Genomic DNA, 16,455 nt, shown 5'->3' on the forward strand with positions numbered 1-16,455 from the left:
CTGTTCCTTCCATTGAAGGAATTGAAAAGGTACCTTTCAGCCAAGAGGGTGGGGAGTGGGTAGAGATAAGAACATACCAGTCGGTTAAGCGTTCGATTTTGGCTCAGGTCATGATCTCATGGTTCATGAGTTCAAGCCCTACAATGGGCTCTGTGCTGGTGGTGCAGAGCCTGCTTGGGATTCTCTCTCTCTCCCCGTCTCTCTCTCTCTCTCTCTCTCTCTCTCTCTGCTCTTTCCCCACTTGTGCTCTCTCTCTCAAATAAACTTAAAACAAAAAAATGATTGATTCTCTTTAGGTTTCCAACTATAATTTTATATGTATCTTTTTTAATGTTTGTTTTGAGAGAGAGAGAACGCGCGCGCACAGAGGAGGGGCAGAGAGAGAGGGAGACATAGAATCCGAAGCAGGCTGAGCCGTCAGCACAGTGCCGGACATGGGGCTTGAACTCACAAAATGTGAGATCATGACCTGAGCCAAAGTGAGATGCTCAACCAACTGAGCCACCCAGGCGCCCCTCCAACGATGATTTTAAAGGTCTAAAACTAAAGGATTTTATCCCGAGAAAAGGATTATTTGCTCTAAAATTAGATAGATTCACACATAAATCCAAAAGCAATTTACTAAGAATCCATTCTCCATAAAGATTTCTTTTGAACGTGTATCTCACACTGGGGATGAGCCTGGGGCTTGATGATATTTTACCGTGAAGAGCATAGTTCGATTTTCCTCAATATCTGTCGGCTGCACAATATTGTGCCCGCTAATTAGGTGGTTCTCAATGTCATTTTCCTCAAAGGACCTGAAGAGACTACTACTTCGAAGGCTTCCATCTTGAAATTCCTTCTTAAAGGCCAAAGAGCGCAGGCCGGGCTGGGAGAAGGATTTGCGCATGGGCCTCCCGCCCTGCTCCCCATTCCCCACCGGCTGGAGCACAGATCGGAACTTATCCGTGAAGGAAAGCCCTCCCACAGGATTTGGGGTTTCAGAATCCTGGGAGACCAAGTCAAATTCGGCTTTCCTGCTGCAGCTGACGTGATTGAACTTCTCGATGCACTCATCGATCAGGGCCGGAGGGGCCTTCTTGTGAGCCACTGTCACCCGGCCACAGAAGAGCACCTCAAACTTCTTGGCAAACGTCTCATCGAACTCAGACGGGCAATGCAGCTCCTCCTGGCGGGCAATCTTCCCGGCCTGTCGGATGGAGCTGATGATCTCAGGCACCTGCCAAGAAAGGAAGAGTGTTACTTGGAACATGCTGTAGTAGGTATGCCCACGCTGGTGCGCACGCACGTGTGTGTACACACACACACACACACACACACACACACACACACGACAGGAATATGCGAGGAACCAACACTATGCTCTCCACAACCCCTCCACTGCATACTCCATGGTACTGACGTAGGATCCGTGGGGAATCCGGGACTTTCCAGAAATGTCTTCCCACGAGACGCACCACTTTCAGAGAGGAAAAGAGGAACAATACTGAGGAAGCATCTCTTATGTGCGAGGGCCTACGCTAGGGGACTGACATGTCCACAACACTCCACAAGGTTGAGTGATGAGCCCACGGACACACAACCCAGTGTGGCCGTGGAGTCAAACGTGGCTTAGTCCCTCTTCCAAGCCACCCTGCGCGCCCTCTGCAGCAGCTGTCACCTCCCAAAGAGATCTGTCTCCGATGTGGCTCCACCAAAATGTTCTCCTGCATTTCAGGGCGGTAGACCTTGGAGTGTCTTCCGCAATAAATGGGTGGGATGACCATGACAAGTGAGGACGGCAATTATCTTATCAAATACTTCTTCAAATCACAACGCCGTTATTTTCTTCAAAGACAGCTGACAATGTACTAATCGGTCCCATACTTCCTCACAGTTGAGCAGTGCTGACTGCAGAGCTAGAAGGTTTTAACCAAGGAGTAAGTAACCAAGGCTGTATCATTATCACGGCAACACACTGGGGCCTCTTTCCACGGAGACTCCAAGCCTCTGGGTTCAGTGCAGAGTCACGATCAAGAGAACGAACAAAAGGGTCTCATGTGCTATCATCATTCCTACGGCAACATCCTCTCATCGTGAGCTGCCAGCAAGAGCCTTCAAAGCAGCAGCAGATATAAATCTGCGACCACAGTAAGCACCTGTGTGGTCACTTAGATGAAGTACGGCCACGACACTAACACAAGACGGGCATGAATCCAATCTTGCTAAGGAAGGACCTAGTTTTTGTTATAACCTAAACCCCAAAAAGCAATTTTTTTCCCTTTTTTCTATGTAAGAAAATTCTATTTAAGACCCAATACCCATAGGCTCAATGTCTTCCAACAACATTATAGAGGAAAGAACAGCAACAACAAAAAGCCTGTGACAATTCAGGTCAAAGATCAGCACATACAATAAAGGGAGATACCTGCAGGTTTAGAATGTATGCTTATATCCCATAAGGCCCAATGGCTCCAAAGACTTTTCTTTGTGATTTCACATCAAGCACATCTTAAAGACGGAATCTCTGCCATAAAGATTATGATATACCCTTCCAAGGTATTTTATCATGCAAGGAGTTCAAATATATCTAGGTATATTCTATATTTTTAAAATTGATTCCTGAAGCATAAGAGCCAAACAATACTAAATAAGCCAACACTGCAGCACATGTCAAGCCTCTATTTGCACCGAGTATGTGCTTGTGCTGTAACACAGGCCACTACTGCCAAATCGCATAGCACACGGAAGCCTGGAGACGGTTAACGTGAAAGACGACAGGACTGAGAGGGAGGAAGCCCAGGTTCCATTCACACCTTTGCCAACGTGTCACTACAGGCCCTTGGCAAAAACTGCCTCAGTTTCTCTCAAAACAAACAAACAAACAAACAAAGCTTATAAGATTTTTCAGGCAAAGTTATTTTGGCAAAGAATTTTCAAAGGAAAACAGCCAATTCCTGCAGTAAAAAAACCTCGCCGCATTTCTGAGCAAGTGTATGAAATTATTTTGTCAGGAGTCACATGAATCTTTCCCATTGTTAAACTTACTCTCTGAACAGAAAAGTCAAAGCTTACACAGCCTTCTGAGGCTTGTTAGAATAACTTCATTTCTGTACGCTGGACCTTCCACTGCCTCTGAGGTGGTGGTGTTTTTCTTTATATAATCAAAGGACAGAGAAAATGTGTGAAGTCTCATGAACTTACGGTGACTCGGTAGTAAACAACACAGACACAAGTAAGACACCGAGTGGAGAGCCTGACAGGGGTCCCTCACTTCACAAGCTCAGAAGAGGCTGAGGAGCTCATCACAACCTCGGTCAGGGTTGAGGCTGTGGAAGTTTTTCCGACCGCCATTCGCTCCTACACAATAATCACCATCCTCTCGAGGCGGGCTTTAAGTCCAGGACCAGAGCCCTCCTCCTTGCTCTGGTGAGTTGCAATACGAGTATGAAGGAGAGGACTGGGTTAAAAAGAATCACTGTGATCCTGACAAGAGCCTAACCATCTCAGAATATTTGACAGAATACTGTCAAACATAATACAGCATAATACAGCAATACATTGTGAACACTTACAAATCGAATGTTTCAAAATCACCGTAAGTAAGATAGGAGACTTTTTAAATAAAAAATGGGCTCCACTTGTGTGTAAGTTTGTAAATCCGTGGTTCACTTTACCAGAACAGGCCTGGAGCACCGCTTTTCAAGAAATGAAGGCACAACGTCCACTTGCGATGAATCATGAATTCTCCATCCTTTGTGACTGTCCTGGACCCACCTACACTGTTAATTGTTACAGGAGGGAACTGAGTCATGTACCTCATTTTATTTCCAAACCTTTTTCTAGGTATCACTCGACGCCAGGAGGTAGGGGTCCAGAAGCAAGCCAGTCCTGCCCAGGCAGGGAGTGGGGCCCAAGGATCTTTAGCCAGAACGAGTACAGTCCTGAGATGGGGTCTGCTGGGGGCCTGAACGCAGATGGGAGTCGAGAGCAAGGCCGGGTAAAGGATTCTGGAAGACCGCACACACAAGAATCGGCAGCTATCTGGGTGGGGGAGTTGAGGACATGAAAGACAGCAGGTGGCTTGGAGAGACTGCCTCAGGCTGCGAACACAGGAGGAGGTTGAAGGAGACAGGAGGAGCTTGGCTTCCGTACAGGCTCAGTGACAGCAGGAGGGCTTGAGAGTAAAGGCATCTAGTGGGCAGTTGGGCAAGTGGGCCTGGAGTCCAAGACAGGACACGTAGACTGGGACGTCAACGGCTCACGTACAAGTGGCGGCTGACACCCCGGGGAACAGAAAAAGGGGAAGCAAAGGAAGAAGGCAAGGATGGGACCGTAGGCTACACGGATGTCTCAGATGCAAAGAAACTGAGGGAGTGAAGGCAGAGGAGGAGAAAGGGAAGCCGTCAAGGATGACATCGGAGATGTCAACCGAGGGAGAGGAGGCCGTGGAGAGTCAGCAGTGGCTGGGGATACGTAAAAGTAAATAAAGGGGGGATGCCAATTCTAACCCCCAAAATAAACAAACTTAACCGAAAAGGGTCTCAAGGTAAAACTTCAGGCTATCAGAACATATACTTCAAATTACAATATTGACCGCAAACACAGTGACCCTTTTAGGGCAAATACATCAGGCCAGTGGGGTTTACTTCCATTGATACAATCTAAAAAATACTTTTTTTAGCGTAGCCACAGCTGTAATATCTACGTCATTTCTGACCACAGATCAGCAGCAGAGTAAATCAAAACTAACTACAGTAAAAACAAGAATCTGAAAAGCATCATACTGCAATAAATTCAATAATGGTTTGAGATTTTATTTCCTTTTACACTGGGAATCACAACAACAAAAAAAGTTAATTAAAATGATTCCCCAACAATGAAAAAAAAGGCCCCGTTTAGATATAAAATTTCTTAAACTGCTCTTCTGTCAGCCTATTTGAGTTTATACTAAAGCTCCTTCTTAAAGTAAATCTGCATCTTATTTCACAACCACAACAACTTTCTCCTGAATTCACAGTAACAAATGCAGAATTCACACGGTAACACTACATATATATATGGTTTCTGCAGCAGGCTTAAGGGAGTATTGTTTTAGAAGTCACCAGAAAACCATAGTATAAGACAGATAGAAACATTCACTTCCATAAATAAAGTCCTCATTTAAACATTTGGGTCAACTGTTTTGGTAAGGATTTAGGGATTTTAAAGGATGATAAACACATAGCAAGTGTAATTTTACTCACAAGGACTTAGGAAAGAGCTTCTAAAACAATATTTGGAATGAAAAATCATTTTAGGTTACATTTATACCTGGTATTTTGCTGCCAACTAGTAACAAATAAGTATTAACTGAATCTGAAGAAGCCCATATTTGTGTTTAAAATTCTAGCAATTTTTCCTATTATTTAACATTAAATCCTTCCCAAACTGCAAAAGTACAGCAGGCCACACTGTGCTTTGTCCCTTGGATGGAATGTCCTCTCACTGCAAAAAGTTAAAACAACATGCTAAGGGAAAATTATTCTGCATAATTATTTTCCAGAAGGAACAGACTTGTGTTTCAATTTTGTCGGTGATGAGTGTTTTTTTTTGTATTTGTTGGTCAGAAAGAAGGTAAATAGGGGAAGAAAACTAAATTAAACCAAGTATTTCCTCTAGCATATATGCCTTGAATTTTATACAAAATACTTAAGAAAATATCTTCTTACGAGTGCTCATTACTTAAATTATTTAAAGAGAATAAAACACCTGTCTCACACCATCCGGATAAGACATACGTGAACACTCATATTGTCCAACAGCTTGGCCTGTTGAGACTAGAGTCAACACAGAGATGTGAATACACTCCAACAATGAATAAGACAGGACTCCTCCTGACCTGAGAGGCTCACAGTCTAGGAAATAAGAGACACTCTAAATATATGATCTCCAGTACAATGTGACAGATGCTAGAATACAAACATGAGCAAAGCGGCTGAATGTGTGCTAGACAAGGCCGGTCCTGAGTAGAGGCCTCTCTTATCTGCCTGTCGGTCATGGAGCCTCACGGTGAAGGCCCCACCTCCTGCTTTATGCTTACAATTAGCCCAAAGGTCAGACTCATGGGTTCGGTCTTCCTGAGAGATCAGACTTGCTCATTAGCTGACTGAGGAAGCAGCTGGCACGTAAGAAATGCTAATGACCGATGGCCCCTAACACGGGGCCACCCACCTCATTCATCCCATCCTTCTGTCCGTTGGGTCTTGATCTTTCCTCCTGCGTGAAACAGAAGTAGTATTCGGCTTCTCTAGTTCTGAAATGGCAAACTGGACAAACTCTTAGCTTTCAAACCCCATGAAAAGAAGTCTCTGCAAACACAAAACCCAGCATCCTACTCCAAAATAATCATTTGAAAGGTTCACTACAACCTTTTGACCAAACCAACAAGTTTCTACAAATGTTTAAAACAATGAGACTAAAACCAACATAAATGATTTAATGGCTGCAGGGGCTGAGGAAAGAGGGTGGAAAAGGTAAGCAAGGAAGAGTAAGAGAAGGGATCACTGTTAGATTGTGCAATTATTTTGTAAATTTTCTAAAACGATATTTAAAAGTCTTGATTGGCTAGCATAAATACTGGTAGATCATTGCAGTAAATCACTGAATGCTCAACTTGGGGAACAGAAGGCCTCAAAATCCAGTCCTCTTCAGCTGAGGCATTGGTTTTCAACTCAGGATTTAAAAAAAAAAAAACAAAACAATGTCTAGACCCACCCCAGCCTGGATGAAGCAGGCTGTTTGGAGGTGGGGCCCCGGCACCTGCAGTGTTCAGAAGCACCGGGCAGCTCTGATGGGCGGAATCCCTGATGTATCTGTCACCGTCCTTCCTCATGTCCCAAGGTAAGGAATGCTCGCTCCTCACCCTGTCCCCCGCACCATCATACCCAAAACCTATGGACTATTAAGGTCCTAGGGGAGCTATGTGCTTTAGCAGCATTGAAGCAGACCACCAGCACAGCCCCATACCATGCTCGTAGCAGACATGAACAAACCAGTGAAGACAAACAAACAAACAAAAAAATCGCCACACAGATATTTGACCAGCCGTTTATACCATTTAAGGACAAATTTGATTTGCAAATAAATTCACCACATCTCCAAGGTCTCAGCTCTTTAAATGCATATGTGTTAATGTCCTATAAGAAATGCTACTCTATAATTCTGATCAAAGTTTACTAACTTAATCTCTCAAAGATTAAGAAACACTCACAAATATAATGAACTAGCAGTTAATCACAGCAATCACCCAATGTTAATATGTATGTCACATAATCTTTGAAAAGGGACACTGAGATCCCTTTTCTACAAGGCAGGAACTATAAACATGTAAACGTACTGAGAGAAAACATTAAACAAAGCTCCGGTTCCTTCTCCAGGATGAATGCCACAATCAGTTTTTATAAATGATGCCCTTTAGAAATTCTGCCACTGACAAGATCATGAATAAAGGAACATTTGGTCATATAGTGTATATTTATAAACAAAACAGCAAAATCAGCTAGAGGACTGGGCACCACTATAGTTTGCTTCTACCTAAAATCATCCACGACCAAATACATTGAACTTATTAAAACCGATTTTCAAGCTAGCAAGTGCCCATGTATTGTCTTGTCATGTCCAAATCAATCTTAGATGAAACACAGGAGATATGGACCCTCTACCAGGCAACAGACCCACGAGCCTTTCCACCTGTTCCCATTTATACCTCAAAACAAAAGTCCTTGAGAATCTCAGGACAGTTAAAAGCAGTTAAAGCCCTAGTGCAGGAGCCGATACCGCAGCCCAGAGCACCCCAAGCAGAGATGCATCCTGACTCACCAACAGATGAGTGCAAGGATGGTCACAGCATTACTAACGGTCAAAAACTAGAGACAAAACATTGCCCAGCTACAGCAATGACAAATATGCTATATTCATATAATCAAAAACATGTAGAGGGAGAATGAACAAGCTATTCTATGTGTAACAACATAGGTAAATATTCACAATGGTCATGTTGAGTGAAAACAACAGGTATAACAGAAGCACATGGCAGAATTTCACTTTTGCAAAATTTCAAAAACAGGCAAAACTAAACTATGAAGACAGAGGACAGGATAGTGATTATCTCTAGAGGAGTGACAGGGAGTGGGCCTGTGGGCTTCTGGACTGTTCGGTTTCTTCATCCAGGTGCTGACTGTACAAGATTTTTCAAACTTTGAAGGCCCCGAGTACACAACTTATGTATAATTCTGTTCATATAACATCAATGGAATTTTATGAAAAAATAGTATTTTCACAAGCACAATAGAATTTGATTGAGAAAGGGTAAAAAAACTGGCCCAAAGTTACCCTGCTAATGAGCTGAAGAGTCAGGACAGCACCTGCCTGATGCCAAGACACATCCTCTTACTACCCAAGACTTCATTCTCAATTCAAAAAGACTTCCCAGTTCCTGCAGTGATCCACATGTTTTTTTGTTTTTGTTTTCTGTGGTTTGTTTTTTTTTTTTGCTTTGGGAGTTTGTTTTGCCTACGTAGAATCCAGTGCCCTCTCCCCTAATAATAAGTAGTACCTTGACTCCCTCTCATTCCCACGGTTAGGTCCCAGTCCCACCTCATGAGTGGACTGGCAACCCCAGACTAAACCAACCAGCATATTCTATCACCCCACCCCACCATATAATTAGTTCAGGGTTGGTCACCCAATCCAGACCAGGACTAGGCCCACACATTTTAAGGAACTGGTATGAAAAAAACAAAAACAAAAACAAAAACATGCTGTGGCTCTAGACCAGTGGTTCTCCAATCAGGGGCAATTCTACCCACCACAAGCCCCCCAGGAGACATTTGGCAATGTCTGGAGACACTGGTTTGTCACAACCGGAGGGTAACATAACCGGCACCTGATAGGTAGAGGCCAGGGATGCTGCTGTGCATCCTACCAGGCACAGGACAGCCCCACAACAAGGAACTATCCTCCCCCAAATGAAGTATTGCCCAGGTTGAGGAATCCTGCTTTTGGACTTAGAATTCTGAGGACTAAGCCTGGAATTGCTGGTGCCATCACAAGTAGAGCCATGCTAGACAGTTCCAGAGGAGGTGAAACAGACAAGGAGGCAGAAAATGCAAGAGAGAATGATGGTTCTGATGTTTGAGGACCTGGATCCAGCCATACCTGAAGCAATCCACTGGGATTCTTATGACAATAAATTTTAGATTATGCCATTTTACACTGGGTGTCTGTCATCTGCAACTAAGAGTCCTGTTCACACTCCTACCAGATAAAAATCTATGCCAAATTCTATGGTGAATACAAGGATGAATCGCATAGATCCTATTCTTCAGGGAACCTACAATCTAGACAGAGGGGATAAAAAACACAAATGACCAAACCGAGTAGAACACCAACACTACAGGAGAAGTGCTAAGGAGGGTAGGAAGATAGAGAAATGCAAATTCTCAGTACGGAGTGCACTTCAAATTATTAAGAGCAAATAGGAAGATTTAAAGCTGAAGCTTTATCAAATATTTACTAAAATTCTGCCCTTAGAATAAAAGCAGCCACCAAAGACACTCAGGGAGTCCAACTGACTCATTTTTTTCTCTATAAAAAAAGGGAATATGTAAAATTTTAGATCACATCAAAAAATGTTCAGAAAGAGCCAAAGTAGGTTTCACGTGTGAATGACTTGATTACACATTACTCCCGTGCCTCTCCACGCCCTGCCATGCTGAACGAGAAAGGACTGCAATCATATGTGATACACAAAAGGACCAGAAACAGGACTGAAAAAGAGGAGAAATTTACAAGGTATGCACATACGTATTACACGGAGGTCTAAGTGAGCCACTGGGAGATCAGCAGGCTCCTACTGAGAAGAAGGAACAGAGAAGAGGAACACCTTGCACCTTCCAAGGGCTGAGGGCAGGGCTGGGCCCCATCGCCGACCTGGCCAGGCTGAGGCGTGAAAGGGCCAACCTCAAAAACCATGAAAAACCACTTCTCAGTAATACAGCCTCCTTTTTAAACACAGCAGCAGGATGTATTCTGCAGTCATCTTTTATTTCCAGTAAGTTTAATACACATCCATCTAAAAGAAAATACAGCAACACTTAAAGTTGCCCGTATAATCCCAAACCCAGAAATATCCACAGTTAACAGCTTGTTTTTTTTCTGACAGGAGGTGGTTCTTTGAGCACGCTGAATGCTAATTTCCTTTACCAAAAACAAACATCAAACAAACAAACAAACGTGAGCACAGGATCAGTGTTCTGCAACTAACTTCTACCGTCATGGACATATTGCACTGACATACCATCCCTCAGAGAAGCATCTCATTCCTTTCTGATAACCTCAGCATCAATTCCATTCACTGCAAACGCTGTACACACAGAAACACATGCAAATTTAAACCTACTCAGGATCCAATTCCAATGCCCCTCTGTCAGCTGTCACAAACTCTGCTCAATAATACGTCATTTTGGCAAACGTGTGATGAACATCCCAACCTCTGCATAAACTGCCTGGAGCCCTAGCTGTTGTTTGAGTAGCTGGGTGTTTGTGTGCATGTTGTGAGCGGGAGGTGAGTGGGGGCGCAGGAGAGGTGGAAACGATGAGAAGGAACCCAGTACTGCTTACTAGACCAGAGAGAAGCATTCCACTGGAGGGAAAGGGCTCTTTAGGAGCAGAAAGCAAAACAGAATAACCCCTAAAAAGACAGAGATAAACTCTCACAGCTGCAGGTCACAAGGCTGAGGAGAGAGTCAGCCCTAACTCCTGCCCCAGCTGCAGCCATGCACCTGCTACACTGCCAGATCCTAAGGGCAATTCTGTAAGTGGAATGCTGAAATAGGGCCCCCCAACCTCGGCAGCTTCAGGTGCATGTCTCGGCAGGTCACCCACTTCTTAGAACCTCGGACTCTTCTTCTATCACAATGAGGTATTGCCAGCTAATTGGAGGTTGTTTGGAGGATAAAATTAAACAATGAATGGAACAGTTGTTAGTATAAAGCCTGGCACATATTCACTCCCAATAATTGCTAGCCGTTGCCATGTTTACAAAGAAAAGGTCAGCTCCCCATGAAAGTGACAGTACCTGAGGAGCTCGAGCCACTTGAAGCAGCCCTGGGGTTTGAAGTCCCAGCTGGACAGTAAGAGAAGTACAGGACCACTGAGACACCAGACACCTGAGCAAAGACGCCACCTTGGAAGTGAGGGTGCCTCGCTGCCCCACAGGAAGCCAGGCAGACAAACAGCCCAGAGGAGCCCTCCCAAATCCCTTACCCACAAAATCGCATGCATAATAAATGGTTGTATTAAGCCAATTGAAAAAATTTTTAACTAAAGCAACAGTACCTAAAGGAAATGGGCTTGCTATTATGCCAAGGGCCTTTCAGTACAGAGCTGACGAAGATTTATTCTATACCAGCCAGCAACAGATAATGCGAAACACATTAAAAATTTGATCATCTTTCCAAACATCCAGTAGGCAACACAACTCTCCCCCACCTCACCCCACCCTCCAACCTTCCAGCAATCCCACATGTGTAAAAGCAGGAATGCTCTGATTCAAATGGAGCTGAAAAAGCAGAACACTCCCTTCCCCTCCTTTAGCCAGACCTGAGGGAGCACAACAACCCACAGGAACAGCGTGGAAACTGCTACCTACAAAACACACAGGTCTGTGGGCGGCAAGCAGTTTTTCTGGAGTTCAGCACAGGCCTGCAAACATCGGAGCATAGGACACCAAATGCCTGAATGTCTGCTCCAAGAGTGAATTATTGTCTGTTTTGGTCACTGATGCAGCCCAAAGTGCCTGGGATGGTGCCTGGCACAGAGCAAGTACTCAATAAATGCTTAATGTATGGTGGCAATTGAAAATAAAAATTTAGGGACTTCAAGGTTTTAAAGTGATGAGAACTATCTCAAGCAGATCTTAGAAGAGAACCATGATAACTCTGCAATATCTCTAACACGATGTATGAGCGTATGCATGCAACAAGTATTTGCAGAGGACAAATGCTGCAAAAATAGTAAACCGGAAACAGCAGGACTAAGTCCTTTTGGATCATAAGATTTTTCTAGACAGCTGAAGGCCAATCCCTTTAAACGCCTAAGCTATTTTTATTTTCAGATGGGAATTTTCAGATGGGAATCATTGAATGCATTTCTTTTCAAAGACCACAGAGAATGAAGTTTAACCTTTTCGTTGCTGCGATGAGCTTTGTGTATGGCACGAGGGCTGTAGTCGTGCTGAGCTGTGTACTGCCGTGGGCTAAAGCAACTGGCAAGACTGTAATGGGATTAGTAGGCGTCTTCGGTGAGAGCCGGCACCCCAGCTTTCCATCAACATCTCACATTCCCAACTCACCTCCCAAAGCCAATGCTGGCAGGCTCTTCTCTCAAATGCATTCACCCTGAAGGAGAGGTTCCTAAATTTCTGTCTTGACCGCATGGTGAAGCCTATGGGCCCTTCTCAGAAAAAAAGTTTTTACATGTACAAAATAGAACACAAGGCAATACAAAAGAACTTAATTACACTAAAAGGGAATAATCCAAATAATTATGATATAGTATGTGCTTATTCCCATATTTGACAAGATCTAGAGGCAAGTCAAATAAATGCTGTAATTCAAAGTAATGATAAGCATCCAGAGTATTTTTTAGAAATGTGTAACTATTATAATGCCATATGAAAATAACTGGTTTTGTCGATGTTACCATCACAGGAGCTGCTAACGCTACTGGATCTGATGACTGTGTTAATAATTGAATAAAAAGTTAAATTTTAGTTAGAAAGAAGTTAGTAAAAATAAAGATGTAATTTTTTCCCCAGTTCATGGACAGCCTCCCCTCAGATCCCAGGTTAAGGGCTCTTGGACTACTGGAAGCCCAGCGGGTAAGGGAAACCAGCTACCTACAACTAACTCAAAGACAAGATCACCACCACCACCAGGCATCTGTCTCGGGGCTGTAGTGTGTTTGCACTGTCTATATGAATAATGCCAACAACACCAGCACGCCATTCCAGTGCAAACATAAATCCAACTGGCGATGGGGAAGCTCCACCAGAAGCCATAGCCATCAGAATCTACAAAGAGAAACTAAAACGGCAAGGGGCCATCAATACGGAAAGCAAATTCTAACTGGGTAAAACTCAAGTGTCCATAGTTAGAGTTACAGAATTAATTTCTACATAATGTACATTCTTCATCAGTATAAAAAGATTACAACTCTTTTCAAAGATTACCCAGATCCAATTTAAGTCTAATGTGATTTACTGCCCAGCTAGTCCCTGAATATGACAATTCAGTTTAATATCAGATGGAAAATTATTTTCTACTCTAAATTTTATATTATCCCTACCATTGGGAGAAGAGGGAAAATGTGACAAATGCCTCTGAATCCTCATTTCAGGAAACTTATTTGGGCTGCAGCTCACATGTGACAACCTCAGACAGGCAGAGAAGCCTTTATTCTAGAATGTCCTTCCATCCACTCTCCACTACCATCTGCCCATTCTTCTAGATCCAGTTCAAACCTCTCCTCTGCTCCATTCCCCAGGTTCCCATGGCACCTGGCCCTCTACTGTCACCTAGGTCACAACACTGAGTCTGTCTCCCACACCACACTTTGGTTAGGGGGTGGAAGGGTGTCTAACTCATCATGTGGACCCTGCAGACCTTGTCCGAGCATTTACTTAACACACAACTTGAATACAAGAGGCAAATAAATGGCAGTTTTCTGTTTTTCCACCTTAATGTGCAAAGTGGATACTGCAATACTAATTAAACTCAATTTAAATATATTTACTTGAAAATACACCAAAGTGCTGTAGGTGAACTCTAAACTGAAATGAAACAATAAGGGCTTTATTTTCTAGCCTTACCTAAAATCAGGTAGAGAAAGTATGACCCCAGTATTTTATATAACCAACTGCACACTGTCAGAAGGAAAAACCAAACTTCTGACACCTCCACTTACATGGAGTTAATACAGCATCTCAGGCACCACCACCACCTATGGGGGCTAACTGCCAGACACCGTGCTTTACACAGATACTCTCACTGAATGCTCGCCCCAAGCCTCTGAGAAAAACATTTCTGTTTTACAGAAAGGCAGACTCTTCTGGATGGGATCTATCCCGGTGCTGGGGCTGCACACCAATGTGGCACCGTCTGGGGACGGAGACATGACACTCTGTAGGAAGCAAGGTGAGGGAGGCCGTGGGAGCAACAGGAGCCTCACTCAGCAGGTGAACAGAGCAGAGGCACCCACTGCTGGAGGGGCAGCAGGGCAGGAGGGGCAGCGGGGCAGGAGGCGGGTCAGAGATGCGGCCCAAAGGAGCCACCCTGAACCCGGCTAGCCCAGGCCAGCCCGCAAGCTCCAGGGCCCGGCAGGTGGGGCTGGGCCCGTGTGCCCTCCAGAGGACCACAGGGCCCTGTGAGGGAGGTGGCTTGGGGGGACAGAGCTGGAGGGGAGGACAACGGGCAGAAGGATGCTGAGGGAGTTACCCAGGGCCCGCCCCATCCCCATGATAAATAACCCCCCCATGATATGTGATGAAGAACCCAGGAGGGAGAAGTACCCGCCTCCTGGTGGCAGTGCCTGCGCTCTGGCTGCACACGTGCAAGAAGAGGGGAAATGGACCACATCCAGAAGGTAATACTGGGAGAGCTGAGACCAAGCAGATCCATCCACCCACAGACTCAGAAACCCCCAGAAACCTGAGCAGCGATTACAATCCAGTATTTATTCACGAGTTCTCGCTCTTTTCAAGGACGTTTTCTAGCCCAACCTACAGTGGGAAGGGTGCGGGCCACAAAGCCGGGTGTGCCCGCGGCTCAGCCGGGGTCCCCGCCCACTGACCCTCAGTCCCCGGGGCACTCTGGCCACAAGTTCCCACAGGCTGAACAAAATGCAGCGTGTGTTCAAGAGCTGCTATGTCTACTTATTTCCAGCCAAAGAGATGACACAATTTAAAAAGATCTGGAAGGGGCTGCTGTGGTCTGTAGTCTCTGGGTAGCAGGAATGCGGTGGTTTGTTACCTTTGCTTATCAGTAGGTTATTGTTCTACAATTTTCATGTACTGTATTGCTTTTGTAATCTTAAAGGTTATTTTTCACTTTTTAATTTTTTTTAAGTTTATTTTGAGAGACAGAGACAGCACAGGTGGGGAAGGGGCAGAGAGAGGGAGACGGAATCCCAAGCAGGCTCCCCACTGTCAGCACAGAACCTGACCTGGCTCTAACCCAGGAAACCCTGAAGTCATGACCTCAGCTGAAACTGAGAGTCCACAATTAACCAACTGAGCCGCCCAGGTGCCCCTATTTTTCATTTTTTAAAAGTACATTTTTCTTAAACTTTAAGGAATTTTAGAGATTATGGTCTACTGTTATTAGGTGAGGCCTTCCAGAGACGAAATGATTTAGAGTGGAAAAAAATCTTTAAATATATGATGAAAAATTATTTCAACAGTACAAGTGAAATGGCATACAATTCTAAGTGGCCCCAAATGCTTCAACTATATTAACATACAAAAAGTCTTTAAGTCATGAAATACAATCTGAAAAACATCAACGTCTATAGAAACTAAAAACTTTAGATGGCAGTCTAAAAAGCAATATTCAGAAGACTGTCCTTTTATATGCCTAGGTGATTACTTAAGACAAAAATTTTAGTTTAAATCAAAATTGCGTTAATAGTAAGAACTGGTCTATTTTATGAAGCTGACAGTTCAAACTTGAGTTTAGATAACCATTAACCTTGTGAACCAGATAAAAATTCTTGCTACTTCCTAGGAACCACAGTAAAATGAATGTAATTCAAATTATGACATTTGTGGATACAGTACAAATCACCTTGACAACAGTATTAATTTTTTTTAAACACAAAGTTTTTGATAGCACAGGGCTACCCCTCACATTTACAGTGCCTTTTTTCTTAATGTTTATTCTTGAGAGAGAGAGAGAGAGAGAGAGAGAGAGAGAGAGAGGGAGCACATGAGTGGGGGAGAGGCAGAGAGAGGGAGACACAGAATCTGAAGCAGGATCAAGGCTCTGAGCTGTCAGCACAGAGCCCAACACGGGGTTTGAACTCACAAACCGTGAGATCATGATCTGAGCTAAAGTCAGACGCTTAACTGACTGAGCCACCCAGGTGCCCCTACGGTGCCTTTTTAAAGACACCATTCAAATTATTCAAAGCCAAATCTCTGTCCTCCTCCACCTCTCATCCGAAAGCCCATGTGTGGTAGACTTCGGTAAGCCAGGTATGGGCTGGATCTCAGGCTCTGCCCTTCTGCAGTATGTAACTTGCACAACCATACACAGCAGTCTAGTCATAGCCCTGTCACCAGCATCGGGGAGGTCCATGGTAATTGCCAAGCAAATGTTAGAAATTTAAAGTCACTAATGCATGACTGCCAGACCCAATCACAATCTGGTGTAT

General features: G+C 44.1%; 1 protein-coding gene across 1 annotated transcript in view; it reads right to left on the reverse strand.

Annotated features, from left to right (window-relative positions):
• The window catches only part of TBC1D1 (TBC1 domain family member 1), a 224,312-nt gene that overhangs the window by 118,582 nt on the left and 89,275 nt on the right, over positions 1-16,455 (reverse strand). Inside the window, 1 exon segment of the mRNA XM_043572803.1 lies at positions 704-1,222. Coding sequence (XP_043428738.1) covers positions 704-1,222 — 519 coding nt within the window.

This window comes from Prionailurus bengalensis, chromosome B1 (assembly GCF_016509475.1).
Source record: "Prionailurus bengalensis isolate Pbe53 chromosome B1, Fcat_Pben_1.1_paternal_pri, whole genome shotgun sequence".
Lineage (NCBI taxonomy): Eukaryota > Metazoa > Chordata > Mammalia > Carnivora > Felidae > Prionailurus > Prionailurus bengalensis.